The sequence below is a fragment of the Haemorhous mexicanus genome, chromosome 3, assembly GCF_027477595.1.
Source record: "Haemorhous mexicanus isolate bHaeMex1 chromosome 3, bHaeMex1.pri, whole genome shotgun sequence".
Lineage (NCBI taxonomy): Eukaryota > Metazoa > Chordata > Aves > Passeriformes > Fringillidae > Haemorhous > Haemorhous mexicanus.
The window spans coordinates 56,990,803-57,016,802 of NC_082343.1; the positions used below are offsets into that span (position 1 = coordinate 56,990,803).

At 41.1% G+C, this 26,000-nt stretch overlaps 1 protein-coding gene across 5 annotated transcripts in view; it reads right to left on the reverse strand.

Moving 5' to 3' along the window:
* TIAM2 (TIAM Rac1 associated GEF 2) overlaps window positions 1-26,000 on the reverse strand; it is a 166,645-nt gene that overhangs the window by 25,761 nt on the left and 114,884 nt on the right. For 4 of the 5 annotated variants that reach the window (XM_059841932.1, XM_059841929.1, XM_059841930.1 and 1 more), the window contains 2 exons: window positions 24,936-25,196; window positions 5,879-5,982 (listed from right to left, as the gene is read on the reverse strand). In XM_059841932.1, coding sequence (XP_059697915.1) covers window positions 5,879-5,982; window positions 24,936-25,196 — 365 coding nt within the window. Of the gene's footprint in view, window positions 1-5,878; window positions 5,983-20,015; window positions 20,115-24,935; window positions 25,197-26,000 lie in introns of those variants that run through there. The other variant, XM_059841933.1, reaches the window with a different exon arrangement.

The window sequence follows — 26,000 nt, forward strand, 5'->3', positions numbered from 1 at the left end:
AATCCATATAATAAATAGGATTACACTTATTGACAGCAGCAATTTGGGTGTGTTTTGAATAACACTGCCCCGAACTACTCCAAAGCCCATCTGCTACAGATCACAATGTACAATGTTTTCTAGGTGATAAATCATAGGAATACATCATTACTAGCATCCACTTGCATTCTTCTGGAAGAAAAAATACCATTCAAATCTTCCACAAACATTGAACAATTGCATGAATTTTCTGTTGGGATTGGACTGGAAGTATGAGTAATGATTACTATCTACCTTCCACTCCTGCCATTCCATGGCAACTGCCACAGTTGCCCCCTTCCTCTCACCAAAAATCAAACCATGCCTTTTTTCTTTAATAACTGAGCATTCGGGCAGACCAGCAATCACATTTTCTCTCATCCTGGCATGAACTTAGACCTCAATGTATATTGTAGCTAGGGTTTTTTACCCTTGAATTATTCTGCATCAGAAGTTGACGGCTGTGGTCATACTACTAATGGAGGGGTTTTCAAATCAGCTTTGGAGATTTTGAAGACAAAATACTAATTTCTTCAACTTATGAAAACCACCCCTCCAGTGGTGGCTATGTTGTATATATAAGAGGCCAAAATTGCAAAAAGCAGCAAGCTCTTTACAATACTCACTGATTTTCATTAGAGAAATAGCTGTGTAAAATCAGCTAATAGATAACAGAGTGATTTCCTTTTTGAAATCCCAACACATCTATTTTGCATCTGTTCAAAGCACTGTTTTGGGAATCTTCCTAAGGTAGCTGCATGATGTAGAACTTGGAAGATGAGTTTGCTTTCTGACCCAGTCTCTCTCTGCATTCCCAACTCCTGGCCACCATCAGATATGAGCAAATGAGCTGCTCAATTGCACATATACCTTTGATTGGAAGGGCTACAAAAAAGCCTGAAGAGTTGCCCAAGTCAGGCATATGTGCACGTTGGCTCCTTGAACATGAAAAGCGACGCTGCGTGCAGGGAAACCAAAAACCAGATTTCTCACCGTGGTCCCAGACATGCCGACTTCCTGGAAATGTACTTCTCACTGCACTGGCCACAACTGGCATCACAATAAACAGAACACACAAGCTTCAAATACACTGCAAGGATGATTTGATATTATACAGGAAACTCAAGCATCCAAGAACAAGACTTCTGAAACACATAAGGACATATTTTTTCTACCTTCTTTTTGTCCCCTATATCTGTAAAAATGGGCATTTCAAGTAGGGCCATCATACTGACCTGGACCTCATCCCCATGAAAAGCAAAAAGCATTTGATGGAAATGCTCCCTCCTGCAGGAGTTGCAGGTTTGCATTTGCCAAAAGTGTCATGAAATCTGCTGATCAGACTTGCCATGAATTCTCATTTCCTTATCAGATGAAGGAAAAGGGAACATGGTCATCAACAGGAGGGAAAGATTAATTAGTTGAGATAATCTAAATAAGCTCAAGCTAGGGAAAGGTGTTATAGGATTTTTAACCATAACTTCTGTTCATTGTATTAAGAATTCTCAACGGGAAAAAATGGGTTTTCTCTCTGCAGTGTATAGAATTTATTTCTTTTTTATTAAGAGGTGATGGGGATAGATTTGTCTTCATATACACACATTCGTGTATGATCAATAACCCATGCTGAGAGTAAAGTTGACTATTTCAAGAGGCAACAGCAAAGGCAATTTCCCCAAGTTTCTATATTAAACTTATTTCCAGAACCAATTTTACTTCATTGTTTCAAAGAAATATGGAAGCATTTCAAAACCTTACAAAGTGAAACCAGTTGGCCATTCTTTAAAAAGCCAATTTTTGTTGACGTTCAAAGTTTCTCACACAGCAGCTTCCATTTCTGCACCTGCAATGTTAATTTTTGAAGATGCCACCATAAAACCATTTAGTATTCATTGACTGTTTCTATAATGATTAAAAGCCATCACACTAGCTATTTTTACTGGCTTTCTTGAGTTTCTTAAGACCTCTAAGATACACCTGAGGACATAATGAAGTTATGTGAAATATTTGCAGAGAGTATACCCTAAGGTTTTTTCTTATGATCTGCAAAATACTTAAAGTGAAAATTCATCTTCCCCTTCTCAGACATGCATTTATATGAAGTTACTTTTTTATGTCTGTTAGATTTAATATGGTTTCAGAAATCTGTCTCTCTGATGACACTCAAAAATTCAGAGCAACCAAGAGTCAGATCACAGCAGGTCTCTTTCTAGAGACCTTAAAATAAATGGTAAAATTTCCCCTTCTAGCTATGTTTCATAAAAGGTTATTTTTAATACAATGACAGTACAAAGTAAAGATAAGCAAGTTAGTAACAGACTACTAAACCTAATCTTAAAACAAACAGTGGGCTACAGAAAACATTTCTAGCCAATATAGTTTGCAATTAGAAATCATAACCAGCTAAAGGAAGAGTTGCAATTTTTGTTCATTCGACTTCATGTCACTTTGATGAAAAGAGAGCTTGATTCTTGGCAACTGCCAGCATACCAGGATTTAATGAGCACCAGGAGCACAGACAATTACTTCTCAAAATGATTAAACATAACTAAACTTAATTACATTGACAGGCATGCTCAATTCACAGATTTTCTGAGGTCACATATTCTTCTGTCAACAGAGCATCTACATACTCCAGAACCAAGAGCAAGGACAGCATGCTGTTGCCACATAAACAGTATTTTAACAGAGTTTGAAAATGTACTTCAGCACAATGTGCTACAAGCACAATATCTACCCCTGTTAAATAAAATTGAAGATAAGGTTAAAGGTATTAAGGTACAAATGGGGTATCCCAGAGAATACAGAGCTGTCAGAACAAATGTGCATCTGGAATGGATGGTTCTTGATATCCATGTATTTTTAATAATATTTTATAACTTAAGGAACAGCTTCCATTTCCAGAACAATACTAGCCTCTCTTGCCCTCCTAAATGCATTTACTTCCCAGTCTACAAAAAAAAAAAAAAAAACAAAAAAACAAAAACAAAAAAACCCATGAATCACAAACTAAATGAAGGCAATTTTGAATGTAGCATATGTGCAATAAAAGACTTATTTCTTTGAGATTATAAGGCACTTCTGAAATGCCTTACTGTACTTTCAGTTAAGATGATGCCTAAACTTAGCTTGGTATGAGATCAAGAAAATAGTGAAAAACAGACAAATGAAAATGCTCAAAACAAGAAACATAAAATCCAGAAATCAGACATGCAACCATTAAATCCAAAGCTTTAAGATTGTTTTTTTATTTACTTACATGTTACGGGACAAAAATCAACCAAACTTCAAAGAAGCCTGCTCCCTCAGAGCCAAACAATCACATCTACGGTTGCTGTCAACTGGGAAGTGAGCATCTCTAGCTGTGTCTCCCCTGAAATAATCCCGAACTGCCTGTTGTTCCAGGCTGTGCTCAGAACCTCTCAGCACCACCAGCCTCTCCTCCACAGAGCTGTGCTTACAGAGCTCCTCTCCCCCATACTTCTGCAGCATCGCGTACTTGCCTACTGCACTAATGGTGTCCACAGGCGTGGGAGGTCAAGTCAGCACATGCAGGAAACAGAAGGCAAAGGAAAAAAAAAATCCACAACCCCATATCCAGATGCTACACTTTTCAAGGCTGCACAATTTCCTCAAACTAGCTTTTATTAGCAATAGTTATTGTTCATCTGGTGACCAGTCCCAAATCACAGATATAAAAACAGAAATCATTTTAATTCCTGTTATACATAACTGCAAAAGCACATACAATATACACCACCTGAACTTAAGTGTTAGGTCTGGGTTTTCTTTACTTCTACATCTATTGGGAATATCAAAAGGGTCAGACAAAAAGCTCTGACGGTAATAGGCACCCTCCAACAGAAAGACAGCAATCAATTACAAACCATTTGCAGAAATTATAGAGCTGTCACAGACTCGTTTACAGCTGCAGTCTGACTGCCTCTGATTGCCAGGCTGTTTTTCCACCCTTGTACCTACAAAACCAGGACAGCCTCAGATATTTTTTAAAATGACACTAGCAGACCTGCATGTCATCTCAAAAAGTGAACTGCAATAAAGAATGGGCAATTACTTCAGCAAATCATGCAAAAGCCCTAATAACTGCTGAATCTGACAAATTTGAGGCTGGAGGGAGGGCAGGGAGCAGACCTGTCCATTTTCCCCTCTTTTTTTGAGCTTTAATTGCAGCATGTAATTTAGAGCATTGGAGCAAATTTAGTGCATTAAAAGCAGCAACTAGTGTACATCAATTGTTCTCTATGTATTTAAATCCTCTGAACTCTCCCTAATTTTCTGGCACCTGGTGTATTTGACACAGGCAATCAGGATTGGCTTTGTTCTTCTACTAGAGCAAAGCTGATGCCCCAGAATCTCCTCCCCTCCAGCAAGACAGAAAGTCAGCATTTATGTCCACACAGTGCATGGGGGACACCGCATAATCCGGATGAGCAGGGCAGCCCAAGGTACTCAGGGAGCCTGGCCTGGTGAAAACTGCCATCAAAGCATCCTAAGCCTTGGGGTCACCTCTGCTGTGCTCCCACAAAGACCCATGCCCCCTAAAACCAGGCAGAAGTCCTAAAACAGCAGAGCAGAGAAATCCACAGTACTCCTTTCAAAGGAACAATGTGTCCTAAGGGGAGAAAATGCAGTTTGTTCTTGTCTGGTTGCAAAGACTTTGGGGAAGCATAAGCAATCCTTACACAGGACACAGATCATCTCTGTGGGAATCCCCTTAGGCAGCAGGAGATGCTGAAGACCCACAATCACTGGGCTTCTCCTTATTCTCTAGGGAAAGGGTATAAAATCACCTATATATGACTGAAGTAGGTTATGAAGTAATTAATAAAGATTAACAGCTCCTCTTAGTAAGTATGGTTAAAGGCACAATGAATCTTCCGATTCCAGTCTTCTGAGTTTTAACATTCTGTCTGATCTCTACCAATTTTTCATACAACCCAGCACAAGACAGTAATATATTCCAGAACCATAAAAACTCTAACGTCATTCCTGTTATGCAAGAGTGCTAACACAAGTGTTATCACAAATTTGCTTGAAGATACAACCAACTCATCAACAGAATTTAAAAACACATTTCTGTTGTCAGAATGGCAATGCCAGGTAAAATCATGGCCACCAACTCAAAAACACTACCCACACTTGCCGTTGGGAGGTTCAAAACAACATGCACTTCAATTGGACACAGGTTGCAATTTGCCTGATTCAGAGCAAAATGGACAAAAAGTTGCTCTTTGGAGACCAGTGCATGAAGGTGAGCACTAATTCTGGGCATTCCTGCCTCAGCCCCCAAAGTCCTTGCTGAGAGAAGGAATACCATTAGTCCAGCCACGTCAAATAGAAATTGCAGATACATAAAGCGTCTCCAAATTAGAGGGTGGCAATCACTGTCTCTCAAACACTGCACTTCTCCAAGCCTGTAGCTCAGTTTAAAACTACTGATGGAGTATTGCTATGGTCACTGCAATATTATCAGTAAGCCCTGGAAAGATCAGCAAAAAGAGAAGACAAAAACAAACTGACTCAATTAGAAAGCTGTAGCAGCTTTACTGTTCTCTGCAGGAACTGGGTTCAAGCCACAACAAAGAATGAATTTGACAAGTCTCCACTTGCTTGCCATTTGCCCCCATCACACTGCTCCTGCAGATGCAGCAGCTGTGCTGTACATCTTGACCTGTCAGGGTGACCTTTAGATACTGAAACACCAAGTACAGCTATTATGCATACAAATTTTTTTCAAGCTAATGCCATATGGTAAATTCTTTCCAACAAAATGCAGAGCATTAACACTAAAACATTGCCTTTTGGTTCATAAGGATTGTTGTGTCAAGTGTTTTCTTACCCTGAAGGGTGGATCAGTCTTCTCCCTGTGTGGCACTTGGTCCAGAGTGCCATCAGTACTGCTCCTTTTCAAACTGGAAGTGATGTCAGGCACGTTACTAAAGTCTGCATTTGAAAAAAAACACATAAATAATTTAGAGGGTTATAGGACAGAAACAGAAAAGTATTTGCTCTTACCTGGCTAACACGTTCAGTGTCTAGTACTATTACAACAGCAGGAGAGAATCACAGAATCAATTAGGTTGGAAAAAACCCCTGAGACCATTGAGTCCAACCTATGACCTAACACCATCTTGTCAACCTAGACCAGGACACTAAGTGCCACGTCCAGAAAAAGTACAAAATTGGCAATCATCTCCCCACCCCTCAGAAAACAATGGGAGAGGTCAAAGCAAGGAGCAACTATGCCTTGAAACTCTGCTTTCCAAACAGCAGCTGGACACGGGAGAGTGTCTGAAGCAATGTGCATATCTGATCTACCAAAATAAATGTAAGGCTCTTGCTAACAGCATGCTTTTGAAGGCAGCACTATCTATAATCAGCACATTCTGTGCTGAGACAACCAGTGAAGATTATTAAATGCACTCAGCAGTTCTCCTTGGATGAACACACCATTGTTCAACATGACTTAGTCCTTAATCCTCTAAAGATTTAAGAAGAAAAGAGAATTTTGCCCTGGAACAAACACCATAACTCATAATATGGACACAATCCCTTCTTCTTGCAAATACTTTACCAATTTTCTCAAGTTTGGAGTCCATCTACACTGTAGCTGGCACAATGCAAAACCCAAAGCACTGCCCTGCTCAGCTTACTGACAGACTGTAATTTCTGTAACATTTACCTTTAAACTCAGGAGCTAAACAACAATCCTGAGCATTCATTTAAAAATTATGTTCTTTATATTTCTCAACTGGCTGCTGAAAATCTGCAGAGGTGATCACATGGAAATTCTAATTAAAAATTCTACAAGTGAAGAAGTGATTTTGGATCTGCAGTATTGTTAATCCATGTAGTTAAAAATTATAAAGCAACCAACAAATTTTAAAAAATGGACAGAAAAGAAAATAAAAAGGAAAAAGGATTTTCAGCAAACTCAGATGCTAAAACAGCAATAACATAAAGGGGGGGTTAAAGTTTGCTGCTTTGTTTCCTAGCCTTTAAGCCTCCAGAGTATAATTCACACCACATTACCACATTTTCAAACTCTTTCTCAACACCTACAAATTCTGAAGATTTATTTTTAAGTGAAAGGTAAGAGTCTTATTTAATCACTAACACCAGCAACTGAAATGGTAATTAAAACAAATACCACCCATCTTGCAGTAATATCATGACAGCTTGCAATGAAGAAACTGGGGAGGACAACAGAATTTAGCTGCCTGGGTGTTGCCATTGTCCTGTCAATGCAGAACAGGGCCAGTTCCTCTCAGAGAGAATTGAACAGCATGGACCGAAGCAGAGAGGAAAATGGGAATTTTAGGCCCAAAAGAGCACCTTGTAACTCACAAGGAGCCTTCCTGGTAAGACAAAACATGGCTGAAAGACTCCAGAGGCAATTCAGAGAAAAACATGCAAATAACTCAGCACAATGTCAGCTTGGGTTTTTCTATCTGTTATTAAGGTGCTCAGGTCAAGCTTAGCATGGAGGCTGACATTTTCCACCCACATGCCAGCCAAATACTTGACCACTTTCTCATTTCCCTATCTTTGCAGAAACAAGGTCTCATCGCTTTTCTCCCCTCAGGCTTCTTCACCTCCTGCCCCCAGAGTCAGGGGCTGCTCCTGATATATAAGAGCCTGTGTAACATGCAATACCCCAAGAGTTACCACTTTTGCAGAAAAAAAAGCATTTTATACAACTCCACTCCAGCCATCCATCGTCTTTAAGACCTTAAGAAAGGGTCTGTCTTGTCTATTTACTTTATTAGGCTTTTACCTCTCTTCTTACACCAAGCCTGAACATTTTTCTCCTTCCCTCTGGACTTTTAAAGTAATTTTGAGGCTCTCTTCTGTATATGAGCACACATGAATGCCTATTGACTTCCGCCATTGTCAGCTCCTGGGTAAGCCAACCCCTAAAACTTAAATTGACTTCAAAACAATGTTTTCTTCACGGTAAGGTGATGCTAAGGATATTATTTCCTATTGCTTCCCAGGTGAGCTCTTTTTACTTGCCCTTTGTGTTTTAATGTCCTTCTCCTCTTCAAACAGCATGTACCTGACCATCAAAAGTCTAGATCCTTTATGCCATATTTTGCAATGGCATCAAGGATCTAGAGTTTGATCTCAGGTAGTCAGCTAAAGAGAAAAAAAAACACTATTTCCCTAATTTTACAAAGTGATCGTTAAACACATTTGTCTTTCACGAAGCAGTAAAACTAACTTACACAAGCAATGAAGAGAGAGCATAAATGTGGGAGGAGGAAAATAGGGTAAAACAATCAGCAAACAACATAAACAGAAGCAATCAGGATAACAACACCCAAAGCAGGCAAATAGAATATTGTATTGCTTTTTCCAGATGACCCATCTTTTCCTGCCTTCACCCTCATTTTGTTTTTCCTTTGTAGTGTACAGCACTGTCAGAGCTAGGTCTATATAGTCTTGCCCATTTTTATAGCATTTGCTGTTGGCAGAATGAGTTGCTGACGACAGAGAAGCGACAGTAAATGTTATTTTAAATAGCAAAACCTAAAAAAAAAGTTACACGGAAAGAATCCAAGGTGAAAAAAGACATCCTACTGCATCCTACATTGTATGCAGAACTAACATGGGGAGGGAAGAAAGAAAGGAAGGAAGGATGTATGGGTTGTTGATCAGTTTAGCGTCCATATCCTGTCTCCTCTTCCTTCTTTTGCTGTGGAAGGGGACTTCCTTTGGACCTGCTCCTACAGACTATTCCCAAAAAGCACAGAAGCGGCAATATCAGCTGCATAGCTCAACCCCCTCATGCCCCCCCCCCCAGAAAAAATAAAGAGGTAGTATTAGAGAATGGGTAATTACTAATGCAAAGCTTAAGGACATAAACACAGCAGAAAGTTCAACACTGAAATTCTTTCTACTTCCAGTGATAAATGCAAGGGCACTAGCAAAGCCAAACCCTACAAAACATATTTTCTTTAAATATTAAAATTTGGATTTAGCTCTACAATAGAATTCACATTATCAAAAATGTTCACAAAGAATAATGTGAAAGTGTTCTCTTACAGGCTGGTTAACCACTATTCTTTCATTTAAAACTACCAACAAAACTGTATAGAATTTGCCCAAGATTAAGAAAGATGCTATCACTGTGCAAGCACAAATTTGTTCCAGTATATATTATTCTGGTTCTTTTCTGGCCATGAGGATGGAAAAGTATGCAGGGAGATACATGTTCCTAAAAATCATTGAAATTCAAGGTCAAACCAGTACTTCCAGACTGTTTTTAAAAATTATTTTTTTAAAAAACCAAAACTCTAATGTTACTAGAATTATGTTTCTCTCTACTTAAAGAAAACATGGAATACTTCACTGAAAACATTGCTTGAGAGACTTTCCAGCATAGTAAATGGAGAGTGTATCATGGCTAAATCTGCCCCTACAGCTCCATTACAGTAGTACATTTGATTTATTCTACTGACATACTTGTTATAAAGCTGTCTGGAAGAAAAATGGGACTGATAATAATGAGTTAAACAAAACATGGTTTAAATCTTTTAACATGATTTTTCTCTGCTGCAGTACACCTCTGTCCTGTTTACACACACACTCATGCTTGCTGAGTTGAAATGTTTATCACTTCCATCTGGGATACAGGAACCTCTGAAGCAGACACTTTTTTCCAGTCTAGCAAACAGGAGTGTCTCCAGAAAAGAAAATACCAAGTCAGTGTGGTAGGTTGACCCTAGCTGGACACCAAGTGTGCACCAAAGCAGCTCGATCACTCCCCTCCTCAGCTGAGCAGGGGAGAGAAATGTTATGAAAGGGTCATGGATTGAGATAAGCACAGGGAGAGATCATTCACCAGTCACAGGCAAAACCAACGCAACTTGGAATAATTAGTTTAATTTATTACTAATCAAATCAGAGTAGGATAATGAGAAATAAACCCAAATCTTAAAAACACCTTCTCTTCCTCCTTCCCCTGAGCAGCACAGGCCATCAGGGAATGGGGGGTTGTGGTCAGTTCATCACACATTGGCTCTGCTGCACTTTCCTCCTCATGGGGAGGACTCCTCACACTCTTCCCCTGCTCCAGCATGGAGACCCTCCCCTGGAAGACAGTCCTCCTTGAACTTCTCCAGCATGACCCCATCCCATGGGCTGCAGTTCTTCACAAACTGCTCCAGAGTGGGTCCCTCACACAGGGTGCAGACCTTCTGGAACAAACTGCTCCAGGGTGGATTCCCCACAGGGTCACAAATCTGGCCAGCAAACCTGCTCCAGCATGGGCTTCCCATGGGGTCACAGCCTCCTTCCTGCATCCATCTGCTTGGTGTGGGTTTTCCACAGGCTGCAGGTGGATCTCTCTCTGTGGGCTGCAGTGGAACAGCTGCCTCACCATGGTCTGCCTGGTCTGCTACAGCACCCAGAGTACATCCCAGCCCTCCCTTCCTTCTTCATTGACCTTGGTGTCTGTTTTTCTCAGATATTCTCAGTCCTCCTCCAGCTGTGATCATGCAGGTTTTTTCCCCCTTCTTAAATATCTCATCCCAGAGGAGCTACCACCACTGCTGATGGGCTCAGCCTTGGCCAGTGGTGAGTCCATACGGGAGCCAACTGGCACTGGGAAGCATCTAAAAGCTTCTCATAGAAGCTACCCCTGTAGGCCCCTGCTACCAAGACTTTGCAACACAAACCCAATACAATCAGCTTGTTGCAAACAAGAGTAGCAACAGCAGATAAATGCTAGGATTCCCAAAAAAGCACAGGGGGAAAAAGAGTGCCTCTATGTGAAAAGCTTAAACTACATCACATGAAATGCATACTAAACTTTTTTCTTGGTGTCTAGCAAAGAACCACCAAGTACTAAGAACACACTCAGCACCTTTAGTTACCAACAGCATCACCAAAAATGCCATTACTCCTGCAATGTTATGTGCTGCTGGTAGGCAGGTAAGTGACTCAGTCATTCAAGAGAAGTTACAGTCTAACCACTGAAAACTGAGAGAAAACATACTTCTTAAGTCGTGTTCCTCACTGCTCAACATTCAATTAAAAACAGGCACAGAGCACACAGATGGGACAGTTGGTTTGAAAAACAAACACATGCAGCATATCCAAGAGCTCTGTATGCCTACGGGAATGTTTCTTCCCATGTTGATGCAGTGATACACGTACAAGTGGTGAATGTGGAAGTTATTCATGTGTTTGTGAGCAGTGAGGTACAAGGGAAACTCATCGTCTAGCAGATGTGTGAGACAATAATAATCTCTGCTGCAAACACAGCCAAGAATCCAAAGGAAATCAACTAGAAAACATCAACACCGACCATCCGGCAATTCATTTACCATAAAGAAGCCATCAGCAATTGCAAATGTCACTTATCCTTCTTCTTCTGTTTAATTAACAAAGAAGCCTTAATTACTTTCAAGTCATAGATGTTCTTACCAGTTCAGCCGCTCACTGCAAAGGCACAATCATCATGAGGAGAGAGTAGGAACTGAGGATCCTGTTTCTTTATTCATAGCTCTCTTTTCATAATGCATCAAACTTGTTCCATTTCAGACTGCTCTCACTGATTTAAAAAATGCCAAATAACCATCACAAGCATGTCAAGTGTAATCAAATGTCAAGCACTGTGTAGGTGGCGTAACCACCTCTTTTTTCAAACTGTGGCAAGAAGGAGTGTTTCCACCTGCCACTCCAAAGACAATGATAAATTGAATAAAAATTCCTTCTACATCTACATGAGAAGACAACACAGAAAAATTAAATGTACTCAGTCTCTCACTCCAAGACAAACTAAGACCACTGCAGGGCATAATTTTCAGATCTGTGAGGAGCAGCATCTCTGGGCACAACTTGCTAACTATCCTCAGCTATAGGAGAGAGGATGAGAGAGATGAAGTCCCATGTTTTGTCAGACTCAGGCGAGGGAACTGCACCCAGGTGAGTGGAGATGCTTGATTAACAGTTAGCAGCTGTGAGTCTTTCCTGGTATCCCTGACTTCACCTGATCCACTTACCACATCATCAAATACTCAGTAATACAGTCTAACTCTAAAGGCCATGGTAAAACCAGTCCCAGAAGGCTTGGCTGAACCAGGCTGAAATATGTCTGTAATCAACAGGAATGAGTAAGGCAGGACAGCAATTAATGATCAGAAAATGGCCATGTCTGAGCTGGGTGCAAGCCAAGCTGCACTCAAGCAGCTGAGCAGAGGACTAAATTTTAGCTCTCAACATATAAAACCTGGCATATTAAATTGAAACTCAGCAGCAAAGATATCAATAAATTATTCAACTGATGATGGGGAAAAGAGGATGAGGCTATACAGCTGGTGAATAACATCCAATAGCTATGCTTAAAGAAAGAATGAGAATTCTGGGGTAATCTAATTTTGGAAAATACAGGTCTATAACCTATGTAGTAACCTTAGGCTTTCACAATAAATTCAAGGAAAGAAAAATCAGAAATGTGAAGATAAATGGACTATAACACATATACATTATGGGTAAGCAGATTGTGTCAAACTAATCTGACATCCACCTTCGATAAAGTATTTTTTAAGAGACAAAAATAAAGGATAAAAATAACCTTCTGGAAACTTAGTTTAGAAAGAAAAAAAGAAATAGGAAACTTTTATAATATCCCTGGGGAAATTGTTAGCCAAAATTAAAAGGACAGGAAGTAAAACAAGAGAGAACTCGCTAGCAGGTAAGATGAGAATAGATTTGTCTGAATTAACTCCTAGGCCTGGGAAAGGCTAGATTGTAGATTTTTTTTTTTAATGTGGGTTTGGGGACTAATTTTATTTGATATTTTCATTATTTGTCTCAGCAAAGAAAGTACAAAAGTAAGTACTCCAATTAAATACTCAAATCATTCAAAGTTACTACAGAGCATTAATTCGGAGCACAACTGGAGACGCATCAAGGTGATGTGGATGACCTTGAAGATGAAGGCACAGTCCTAGAATGAAATCACATGGAAGACAGTTTCAGGGATCTGTAAGAACCATTGTTCTATAAGCTGGGACTCATGAGTTGGAAACACGAAAGAAAAATGAGGGAGTGTGGAGAAAGGGTTGACAACATGTAGTTTTTGAGCTAGAGCTATTTAAGCAATGGCAAAGGCCAGCAGATACTGATCAGTCATTCCACTGGCCAGGAATATGTCTATGCTGGCAATTAGAAGACTGGTTTTCAACCATCACACAAATAAATTTCTAGAACAGACTTACCTAGGCACAAAGATTGCAAGCAATCTATTTTAAAATGGAATAGGATAAATGTATCAATAAGGTTGTCCAAAGCCATAAACAAGCAGAGGATTGAACATGCTGAGTCTGGAAATTCCTTCCCATCCTGGATTTATCTATCACCAACACAGCACAAATATTACACAAATACATACATACATAATTCAGCTACACAGGTTAAAATAGCCAGAAGCCTCTGTCTCTTCAGCAGAGCACAAGAAAGAAACTTTAAGTTTCATTAATACTGGTGCTTAAAGATCCTGGCAAAGAATGCTTATGACTAAGAGGACATTTATTTCACAAGTGCACGTGTGTTATGAGCCCTGACAGTTGTTGTACCCCAATTTCTTGCTGACTCCAACTCTGATGTTCATTAACAACTCTACTGCAACAAACTGATAATTTTCTTGCTTGTAGTTCTCTGGCACTTGAAAGGGAAAGAGGACTCTCACTTCCTGTCCTCTCTGCTACACTTTTTAGTCTGCAGTAGTTAGATGCTGTAGATACAGTGGCACTCAAGCAGTTATGATGGGCTTGGCCTAGTCTGTAAAAGACTGATATCCTGACATCAGATCAGAGCAACTGACAGCCTTTTATAAATGCTAGTATTGTCCAGTGATTTCAGACAGATTATGCACAACAGCAATAAAGTGGGCATCAACTTATTTCTGAGAATAGTAATATGAATTTTAGCTTGAAAAATAATTGGATCCACAACTGTAAATGATTGCAGGAGGTCCAGAATGTCCACTAGGAAAGAATGTGTTCAATATATTCAGTAATCCCCAAATGTTCTAGAAACCACTGATAAAACACAACTCAGCTGATCTTCATGGAGGATATTCCACTCCCTGTTACAGAGTTTCCATAATCCCCTGTATGGTTTATCTGGAAATGAGATATTACATTTGGGTAATAAATTTAAGCCAGGTGTATGGACAGCTGCATTTTTCATTGTTGTGCAAATTCCCCAGACTGATCAGTTAATTATGATAAGCTTACAGTTATCATATTCTAGCCAATGTTATTATCAAGAGAAAAGTAAACTTCCAAGAGAAGATAACAAATATTTCCAAAATCCCTGGTGCAAATAATACCAAAGTCTGAGCCAACTCTCAGAAAGGAACAAAGTTTTGGTGGTCTTCATGCCTTCAGACTTACTGAAAAACAGGGAGTGGTAGGTGAACCATTCCAGCACTGCCTGGAGGAGATAAATATCAGCATAATGAGCTCTAAAAATGCTCCCTCAGAGACCACCACTCATAACTTCAGTTAAACAGTTCAGCCTGGCAGGTAGCATGCATGTGCTTATTTCTTTTGGTTTTATACAACGTAATATATTTCAGGTTTTCAACAGTATATTTACTCTTTTGTAATGAAGTTGAAAAATAGGTCTGTAAGCATTCCTTCTGTATCCTTTTCCTTTCTGAAAAACTTCAAGAAATATCTTTTGAAAAGTAACAGTTGATCCAAAGGAATTTATTGAATGGCTTTCAAAAGACATTCTCCCAATCTCTGTTAGAGAAGACATCCAAGTTTCACCAGAGAGATGAAGGGTTCTGGGTTTACTAGTTCAGCTATGAATAACTCATATGTCTTCTTATGAGAGGATAAGTCTTTTCAGTTCTTAGGCTCATGTTATCCCCTGGGATCAGCATGGAAGGGGCACCCACCAGTAAATATATATGACAGAGCCCACACAATCTCTACAGCCCTTTAGATTTCTCTCTAGGTTGCAAAGAACACAATAACTATGGTCAGGAAGAAGAAAAGCAGTAGAAGACTCCATGGAAGATTCACTAACTGTCCCACAATGGCCATTTGAATTGGGAAAATTGCAAGTAAAAGTGAGAAGGGTCTAGAAGATGGAGTTTTGGGGATATACCTAGTTTAGTGAAGTTGTGATACAAGAGGCCATGGGAGTTTCTGCTCCAGAGTTTCCATCATGAAGGCCCATGACTGGGTAAACATCAGGAGGTGTCTGGAGACATTCAAATAAAAGCAGTTTTTTTACTCTAAACAATCTTTGGCCAGAGAAAGATTGTTAGAAATTTGGTGATAAGTCAGCTGAGGAAACATTCAAAGACCATGACACAAGAATGGTCCAGCTCAAGTAACAAGTGGAGATCTAATTTCCACCCAGGAAAAGTGGACTGAAAGGTCCTACGTTTTTATGGTCGCATCTGATTTCTAGGCTGAAAACTGTCTCTAGGTAACTCTTTTGGTAACTTCTGCATTAAGAAAACAGATTTTTAGGGGAAGGTGGGTAGATTGCAACCACAGATGAGAAATGCCCATTGAAACCCACCATATTCTCAACCACTTCAAGCTGAAAGCCAAAGTAATTTGATTCACTTTTTTATCTTCATTGAGGTTCTCTAAGGATTTGAGCAAGAGACTGAGGTACCATAGACCCCAAGTGCAGATTCTTATTCATCTCCAATAGAGTGTTCATGTTAGCTCAATTCATGGAATCTGTGTAAGTTTTTAACTATTACACAATGCCAGTCCATCTTTTTCCCCACAGATGGTACTCACAGTGTTCACTCTAATGCTGGAGTAAATCCAAATGTATTTGCAGGCAGTAACTGTGGTGTACTAACTGTACAGTGGTTTACATCTCTCATGCTGCTTTAACCAACAGTTTAAAAGACAGTGAAACACTACATTTATTATCAATTGAAAACCACCTTCCTCTTTTTGCCTAGGAAATTTTCAAGTTCTTATGAAAGTCTTTGAATTAACTTCAGATAACAACTAGCTCAAATTCTTATTGCTATATTACCATGACCTGAATCTACTAGCACTAGTAACTTCAGTCTCTAGAAAACTGAATGTTAGAAAAACACAAAAATAACTGAATTTAGTAATTCAGAAATTATTAAATCTCTGTAAGATATTTTGGCTTTTATCACTTTTTGGTGCCCTGGATATTTTGTAACCTATTTTGAGAGTGGCTAGAAGGTATACTCTCGGGTTAGGCTGTAACAAATGACTCCTTGCTGTAGCTGGAAGCTCATTCGGGAATCCTTTCCATATGTTAAAATCTGGAAAGAAAATTAGCATACAGCTGTCATAACATCAGACTTCCTAGACAGGATTCTTAAACACAGAATTACTAGGGGCCTGTCACTAGCTAGAGTAATTGTTACCAAACAAGACATGCAATTACAGACCAGCCAAGAAGATTCCCTTCATGGACCCTTTCATCCATATGTTTTGGCTTCAGGGAGCAAACTATGAAACATCAGAAGGTGCTTTACATCCTTCCCAATGTACAATGCAACCTGGCTGCTTCTATTTGCATATGTGATACTGCCTAGACAAAGAGAAATTCCTACTTCTGGCTAGGAGCTGAAATGATCAAGCAGGACAAGTCTTTCTCCTTTGTTCTCACCCTTCAGTGAGGAAAGTGACACTTCTTCTTTTAACATTCCACATTTTCAAGTATAGAAAAAGGCAGTATGTTCATGCAAATATTCTTGCATCATACAGCTTTCTTAAGACATTTTGGGCGACATGCTGAACAGTGGCTTCACTCCAATCAACCACCTACTTGCACAAGTTTGACTTTCTATAGGCTACTTTATGCTCTCTTATATTCCTTTTTTTTTTCTAAATATCTACAGCAACATCCATTTTGATGCTGGAGCAGAGTCCTTTAGATTCCTTTGTCCATTAACAGCTCATGGTGAGGCAAAGTCATTTGTCTCATTAGTTAATTCAACAATCAACAGGAGATACAAATTAGCGACACAATAGGAAATAGCTGCCTGCACTTCTGTAGCAATGCCTGATTAGCCCCTGCATCTCAGTGGTTTGTTTTGTATGGTTATTTAACATTCTAAACTTTCTCTGCCCAAGTATCTGCTGGCTGGGCAGCTGTTCAGCCTTTTCAGTTTGAAGTTTAACACTTCACACCAGCTTCTCAGACTGTTATCTAATGTTTCCTAAGTGTGTAACAAATGCCTCCTTCCATACAGCCTCACTGGAGGCCAGTGTTAGCCACAGCTAATGCATCACCCCGCAATTCCAATTCAACAGCTGGAGATGTGTACCTGCTGTACAAAGGATGAAGACACAGCACAGCCCAAGCTGCCTCCTCAACACCACCATCCTCTCAAAGTCAGCAAAGGTTGCAACCCACTGCTGCCATTAGGTCCTCCAGGCTACAGGAGTGCTGTCGGAGTTCCCTCTCCTTGTTTTTGCTGCTTCTGCAGGATTGCTCACATGGGAAGCTTTGGCTGCCCTCAGAGGTCACTTGCACTGGGGAGAGCTGGAAAGTAAATGGAGCTAGCCCCACCCAGGTTCCATATATACCACCTCAGTGGTACATTTTCTTCTCCATCTCAGATTTACAGGCACAAAAGTAATGAAAACATAAAGGAAAAAGGAGAGGAAAAGTTACTTACCTAATAATTTAGCAAGAGTTTGTGGCTAGCTTAGACAGTTTTTATCATTACTCAACCTACCTTACCTCTGTGAAACACAGAACATCTGCTGTTTGATGTGTTTTAAATCATGCCTATGGCACTAGTCTATATGTGGATGTCTCTAACTTTATCACAATTAATAAACCTCCTTACTATCCATACTGTCACTCTACAGAATTTAGTAGGAAGGGCAATATGATGATTTATGCCTACATATCACTGAGCCAGAAGGTGCAGCTATACAGGGTTTAATGAATTTTACACCAGGAAAAAAACCCCAACAATTTGGCCCACTGACTTCACAGGGATTAAATCATAGCAGCATTTAGCAAAGCAGAACAGAATGCTCTTCCAGTAGGAAAGCACAACGAAGAGCATTTTATAGCATAAGCAATTTTTTAATTTGGTGCACACACATCTAGCAGAAAGCCAACAGGACAGTTTGTCAAGTGCCAGCAAGAGCTCATTAAACTGCCAATCTTGGGAAACACTTGTATTGCAAAACAGGCAGTAGGCAACAAGTGCTCCAATGGATCCAGCTTCTGAAGAGACAAATGCTTTCTCTGAATTGATCCCTACACTGCTACAGTCCCAGGAATTGTCACAGGTCAGATCTAGTCTTTTCCCAGTGATTCACAAGAGTGCAGGATGAAGACACTTGTGTCCAACAGCTTGGAGCAGGAGCCAACCCTCCAGAGCTGTCCAAGGCTACTGTCAACACACAGCCCGCCCCTTGCACTGGCTCTGGTGAGCATGTCCTGTCTCATCTTTGTGGTTTCCCACTGAGTTGGGTGATAAGTAAAGAGAAGCAAGCCCAGCAGAGTCATCGATCTTCAGGCAGATAAGCAGTCATGCTGCATAGAACACAACACGTCCGTGTTACAGAGAGGCTTTCCCAGGGCATTGCCTCACAGCACACAAAACCCTCACACACCTGGTATTAGATCCACCAGGCAAGAAGGAGCAATGTGTGCAGATCTGCCCAACTAACAGATATCAGGGCCCATTATCTAACAGGACTGTGGGTATCCTTGGGACTTGAGAAGCTAAGAAGCAATATTCAGCTCTTCTGAGCTCAAAGGAATTTTCTGTGAAAGAATAAAACCAGATTTCTTTGAGATCTCACACACAAAGCACAAGGAAGGAGATGCCCTACAGCACAACAAAGAGAATTTATATGTTGAAACAGCATCTAGGCAAACAAACAGGACCTGATTTGGGCAGAACTAAAAGTAAAACTCACTTTAGGAACGTTTTTCAGTTAAGTTTTAGTTCTACTTCAGTTTACAAAATGCTTTCAGCAATACATTAAAGACATTTACAAATAACTATGGGCAGAAAGCAAGAAGCAGAGTGCTCTGAGCCAGTGGTCCAGGCACAGCCCCCAGCTGTTGGAGCTAGAGGCCACCTTAGTGTCAACATCCTCTAACTTTATCTCTTCTGTTAAGAAGGACACACAGGTCTGATATTCAGGGGAGGTTGGGGCTGAAAGAGGATGCACAGGGTGCTATGTGGAAAGGTGTGCACAGCAACATGTAGAGACAGCTGGCAGCAGAACCAACCTCTGCCTTCCTTTTCCTCCCTTAACTCAGTGGTATCTGACAAAGCTGAAGAGAACAAAGTTTTCAGGAGAAGCAGTGAGTTGTAATTACACTTTACAGAGGCATCTAGAACAGCCAGCAAAGTGCATTTGAAACAGGAAGTACCCTGGAATTGAATCCAAATCAGTTGTTATTATTAAGGTCATTTTTTAAATAATCTAGTAATATAAAAATAAAACTTGTGGCCAACTGATGTGCTTTGCTTCCGTGGGTGCTTACTAAGATTAAAATCAGATGCTGCACATGTCTTGATGAACAGAAGAGTCACTTTCCATGTGAGGATTCAAACCACTGATCCTCCTCCTGAAGCACTGACACTTTGCAAAAATATCTCAATGTTTAGCAGATCAGGAGCTAAAATGTAATTGCTCCTCTCCAGCACACACAGCCCAGCCATTAGTCAAAAAGCACGAAGCCTGACTCCCTCCCTCCCTGACTCCAGCCGTGCCTTTTACAGCACAAACCAGCTTCAGCAGGAATGACTCAAGCCGCCACGTCCCAGACTACACTGCTGCCCAGGCATTCGTGCAAGAGGAAGGAAAGCAGAGGGCAAAACCCTTGCTCCAAAGTGGCTAGAGCAGTGTTCTGTGGGCAGCTCAACTGAAAGAGAACTTTCTGCCTCTGAGAGTAGCTCTCCTTGCAACCAGCTCTCCCCTGGCACCTGCCTGCTCCCCACTCCTCCTCCTCCTCCTTACCTGGCTCTGGCCCTTGTCAGAACTCTGCACCCATCAGTTCAACTCCCTGAGCGTGCGGGGGCTGGGGAGAAAGATTTCTCCTTGATTAGCTGCAGGGGCTGCAGCAAGTGCTGCTGCCAGCACAGGGGTGGGAGGAGTGCTATGGGGCTAGAGGAAGAGGAGGAGGAGCAAGCCTCCTCCTTGTCAGCAGCACCCAAGGCTTCTTCACTGCTCCTGGGACTGTGCCTCCAGAACGACGGGCCAGACAGGAGCCCAGACCCTGCACAGAAGGTAAGCACCCCACCCCACAGGTGAGGAGTACAACACGGAGCACAGGAACCATATGCCCATTTATTTTTTACTTTTTAATCATCTTCATTCCTTTTTTTCTTTTTTTAAGTGGTTTCCTTCCCATTTAACTTTCTAACCATCAGAGATGAAAGTGTTTCATCATGGAAACTTGTTAAAGCATTTCCAACCTTCCATCCCCACCTTTTTTTCTTTTTTTTTTCTTTGTAATCACAGAGTTCTATTTACAAGTTAGGGTTGATTTTAACAGTGTCAGCTAAACAAAAAAGGCAGCTTTTTTTGGCAAAACCACACTTTCTGAGGAAAAAGAAAAACTGCTCAACTCTGACAGCAACTAACATTCTGCAACCAATTTTCACACCTACTAAAGCTTCTACCTCCTGCCTCATACCATAGATATACCATAAACCCACACAGCATTGCCCTAAATATGGCTTTCAATTCTTGTGCCTTTTCTGTTGTTTTTTCCTCAAATATCCATGGCATCCTAAAATGAGGCACCTTTTTTTTTCTTTTTTTTTTTTTTCTCAACAGCTGTAAGAACTTAATTCCAATTTCCTCATTTTTAAATTCTACATAAATATTTCTTTAAGTTTCTTGGCACTGGGGCTTGGAGCAAATTTAGTTGCTCCACATTTAGGAGTGCATTTTTTAAAAGTATTTAATCTCATTTCTTTTCCAGGATAAGCTTATTACTCCCTAAGCAGCAGGAACGTAGTGGTGCCATGTGGGAGATCAAATGATACAACCACAGCAGGTTCAAAATACAGCTACAAGGGTATAACAACCTCTTGGAGAAAATGAATCACTCTCACCAAAAATTCCCTGGGAATAACTTTCAGGAGTGGCAGAATTAGTGGCTTTGGAGAAAGTCAATCACTTCCCTTCTGTACAGTAAAAGCTGCCGTGGTTTGCCACGAGGTACAATTGGGTATCCTCAACACAGCAGAATATGTAGGAAAAGGCATTCATCAGAGTTACTGCAAACAGTTACAAAACCGTAAACAAATGTGCACAAACTATTACTGTCCAAGTTATATGAAGCCAGTGATTTTAAATAAGTCCTGTTTTGTTTTCACATGGTGGTCATCACCAACCACTAGGCAGGGCATTACTGTACGACTCAGTGCTGAAAATTTCCATTTTCTAAGCACTTTGTTAATTTTAGCTCATTAATCCTCATAGCACTCTAGAAAAACAGGGTTAATTTCTAAAAACAGGGAAGCAACAGCAGAAGCTTTGAGGTTTTTCTAACTCCTGTTTTGTAACTCCTGCTCAGCCAAACTGAGCTTGATTTTTTAAAAAGGTCCCTCTTCCAGCACTAACTGACTTTCAAAGGTGCTGCTTCAGAAGAACAGACAAGCAAACGTTAGAAATTATTTTTGAAAACTGTGGTCTTAACAGTGAATCGCTCAACTCTACCTAAGCAGAACAGTATTAAACAGGACAGCCAGGGGACAGGTTTAGGAAAAACATGGCTGAGGAAAGCTAACACAGGTTTAGGAAAGCCACGTCCTGCTTGAACAACCTGACCTCATTTAATGACGAGATGACCCAAGCAGTGGATGAGGGAAAGGCTGTGGACATAGCCAACCCGGCTTTCAGTAAAGCCTTTGATATGGCCTCCCACAGAATTCTCCTGGAGGAACTGCCAGCCCATGGCTTGGCCAAGTGCACTTTCACTGGGTTAAAAACTGGCTGGATGGCTGGGCCCAGACAGGGGTGATGAATGGAGTTAGATCCAGCTGCATGGGTGGTGTTACTCTGGGCTCAGTGCTGGGGCCAGTCCTCTTTAAGATATTATCAATGATCTGCACAAGGGGATGGAATGCCCCCTCAGTCAGTTTTCAGGTGACACCATATGGGCTGGAGTGTTGATCTGCTGGAGGGCAGGAAGGCTCTGCAGGGGGATCTCTGGACCAGTGGGCCAGTGGTACGAGGTTCAACAAGGCCAATGCCAGGTTCTGCACCTGGGTCACAACAACCCCAGGCAGTGCTACAGGCTGGGGAAGGGTGGCTGGAAAGCAGCCCAGGGAAAAAGGACCTGGGGGTGCTGGTCAGCAGCTGAACATGAGCCAGCTGTGCCCAGGTGGCCAAGAAGGCCGATGGCATCCTGGCCTGGATCAGCAATGGTGTGGCCAGCAGGAGCAGGGCAGGGATTGTCCCCCTGCTCTCAGCACTGGTGAGGCTGCACCTCAAATCCTGTGATCAGTTCTGGGCCCCTCACTGCAGGAAAGGTATTGAGGAGCTGGAGAGTGTCCAGAGAAGGGCAATGGAGCTGGGGAAGGGTCTGGAGAGTGAGTCATATGAAGAATGGCTGAGGGAGCTGGGGGTGTTCAGCCTGGAGGAAAGAAGGCCCAGAGGAGACTTTGTTGTTCTCTACAACTCCCTGAAAGGAGAGTGTAGCCCGGTGGGGGTTGGCCTCTTCTCCCAGAGAACAAGGAACAGGAGAAGAGGAAATGGCCTCAAGCTGCACGAGGGAATGTTCAGGCAGACATCAGGAAGTATTTCTCCACTGAAAAGGCCGTTGGTTAAGCACTGGGATGTTCAGGGATGTATGTGGTGGAGTCACCATCCCCAGTAGCATTCAGCGAACAGCTGGATGTGGCACTGAGTGCTGTGGTTTGGTTGGCATGGCGGCATTTGGTCAAACATTGGACTCTATGACCTTTAAGGTGTTTTCAACCTTAATGATTCCATGAATTTCCTAAAGATTGGATATGAATTTAAGAGTCCTTGGCCTCCAAATCCCTGCTTGTATCATTAAATAACCCCTCCACTAATCTAAAATCTTATTCAATTCCTGAGTAACAGGACACAGAACAGTTAAACCCTTTATGATTATCTATTAATTCAAAGTAATGCCATTTTCTTCTGTTTCCATTTGAATTGATCAGGTAATCAGACACTAAGCTCTGAATTCAATTAACATAAAAGTTCTTCTCACGAAGCTTAATTTAGAACTATTTGTTCCTTTTCAGAATAAAATAAATCTTCCTTAACTGCTTTTAAGCAGAAAAGCAAATACACTATGTCCCTTTATCCACTAGTGCTTAAAGTATAATACATACTACAGCAATTTCCTATTATAATGGAATATTTGCACAGGTTGAAAATTTATCCCTGAGGAATGAGGAATCTAGTGAATGGACACATACATTTATTACACTGAATACTCTGGGTAATGCTGGCCTATGATATCAAGCCAACAAGCTTGATGATAGCCCTGATATAATTATGTAATTAATTAGCTCTATCATAATTTTTGGTTTATGACACTAACTTTTATGTGCCACTAGTCAATTTAATGGCATTTTAAATTGAAATAAGGCCCCTGAGAGAGATGCTACTTACTGAATCACAAATCTTGTATTCAGATTTCTTTTAATTTCAAAAGATGACCTAATAAAATTGCTTTATAATTAAATCCACTCTAACAACTTCTCCTATGTGATTCTTTCTCTTCTCCCATTTTTAATTACGAAAAAAATTCCAATCAGAAAACACTCGCCACCGTAATTATATGCAAAAATCAGAGATCTCTTTTTGTATCTCTTGCTGCTCCCTTCACACAGCACTGCATCCTGGCTAGCTTTCCTGCAGAATTTTACTAGCACCCTCCAGAGTCATAGCGACGAAACTGCACCTTTTACACTGAAAATCTCGTTAAATTTACTTCTACCTTGTTTGAAAAATAGTCAAGGCATGGGACGAAAGGGGAGCAAAGCCCCACCTACTTTCCATTTCGGACAGACATTCACAAGTGTTCTGGTATCACAAGATGTGGTTCTCTAGTGAAGGATAAAGGAAGGGAAGAGCGTCCACGGCTTGCCTCCACCCCCAGTGGCAGAGCCCCTCTATGTGCCACCTCCTATTTCCAGCTGAAAAGGCAACCCAGCAGCGGGCATTGGCACCTCCTGGGGGCTGGGGGGCCGTGATGTCATCCAGGAGCACTCCTCACCACATAGGCACCGTCCCTGCCTGGTGCTCCTCACATGGCAACCCACCAGGATCTCAGCCTGACACAGCACTGTTGGGATTCATCCTCCACCCAGTGCTTAAAACAGTGGCATTGCATTGAGTAAGGAATGTGAGCAGGCAGAAGCACAACAATCCCCAGAAAAGCTCTTCCCATAGGCTTTATTCTACACAATGACCGCTGTCCCCAGGAGGAGCAGCATGTCACTGGATGGGAGCAGGGCTCAATGACTCCTTTCTGAGGTGAGGATGATTACTGCATTAAAGATACCCTGTATGTAAGTGGTACTTTGCTACACAGAAAGCACGGCAAACACAGAACAATACTCTGCTTCTGAAAGCCATCACATCATTTCAACCACTGATGACTGGGAAATGGATGTGCTGGAGATACTCGAGAGAACACCTGATAATACTGGATGGTAAAGACAAACAGATTAAAATATTATCATTTCCCCGCAGACATAATCATATTCTGTTCCATTTCTGCTCCCTAAAAAAATAAAAACAGACAGCTATTGAGCACAAATGGAACTTAAACAGTTTTTACTTGTGTTTTTAAGGCAAGCACACAATTTTAGTCATGACCAAGTTTTAAAAAACAGTGATATTTGAAGTGAGGTGGAAGTAATAGAAATATTGTCAATTTCTTACCATTTGCTGTGTTCTTTTTGAAGTTATCTAGAAACTCTTCCAGGAGCTGTGACTGGTTTGGAGGGGGTAACAAACTCTTTGGATCTCTGGAAATGTCACCATCTGACCAGGACACACATAAGGGTTGCTGGGTACCACAATGGCTGGTTCTCACTGTAAGCATTACGCTTTTCTCTGAAAACAGTAACTCCATCTGCCTGAGATCAAGATCAGACACAGCCTCTCCATTTATGCTCAGGATTTCATTGCCTACTCGGAGCCCTGGCAGCATGTGAAAGCAAAGAAAAAAAAAAGATAATATAATATAATATAAAAAGGGTCACAACTCAAACCTTATGCTGACTTGCTTATTATCTTTTTGGTTTGAATTCAAACACCCTAATCTTACCACAAATCCACTAGAACCAATGGGAGCTTTATTTGTGCTATAATTATACAGATTGACCTCATGCTTGCTTACTTTGATAGGTGCTACCCACAGCACAGCAATCAAGTTGGTTTTGTTTAAAGATGCTACAGAATTGGGTGGGTGGGAGAGCAGCACAGCTTTCAAGAAGATTAGAATAGAGGCACCTCTCACAACCAGATACCATCACTATACGGCACCATAACACATATTTCACCAGCTGTGAAGAGCAAGGCACTAGTCACACAGATCAAATTATTCATGCAAAGCTGCAACAACCAAAGATGGAGGTTTTTATCAGCTTCTGTATAAATCTAAACAGTAGCAAGTGCTGTCTTTCTAAGTCAGCAAAACCAAGCAGATATTACCATCAGGTAGCAAATGCAGATCTCTGTCTCCATTTCTCTGGAGCTATTTTTCAGCTAGCAGAACCCACATGATGCTCACATGTGCCAATGAAGAGAGGCACAGTTTCTGAGCAGCGCAGTGGGAAGGTGCTCACAGAAATGAAGGCAGAAAACTCCTCTGGGGAGGAAGGCTTTTTGCCAGCAAAAGTGGAAGCAATGGGTCACAGAAACTGATCAAGCCCATGAAGTTCCCTAGTGTGAGATGAACTCTTTCTCCGGTCTGCTCCTCTGTGCAAAAGCACTCAGTTGGAT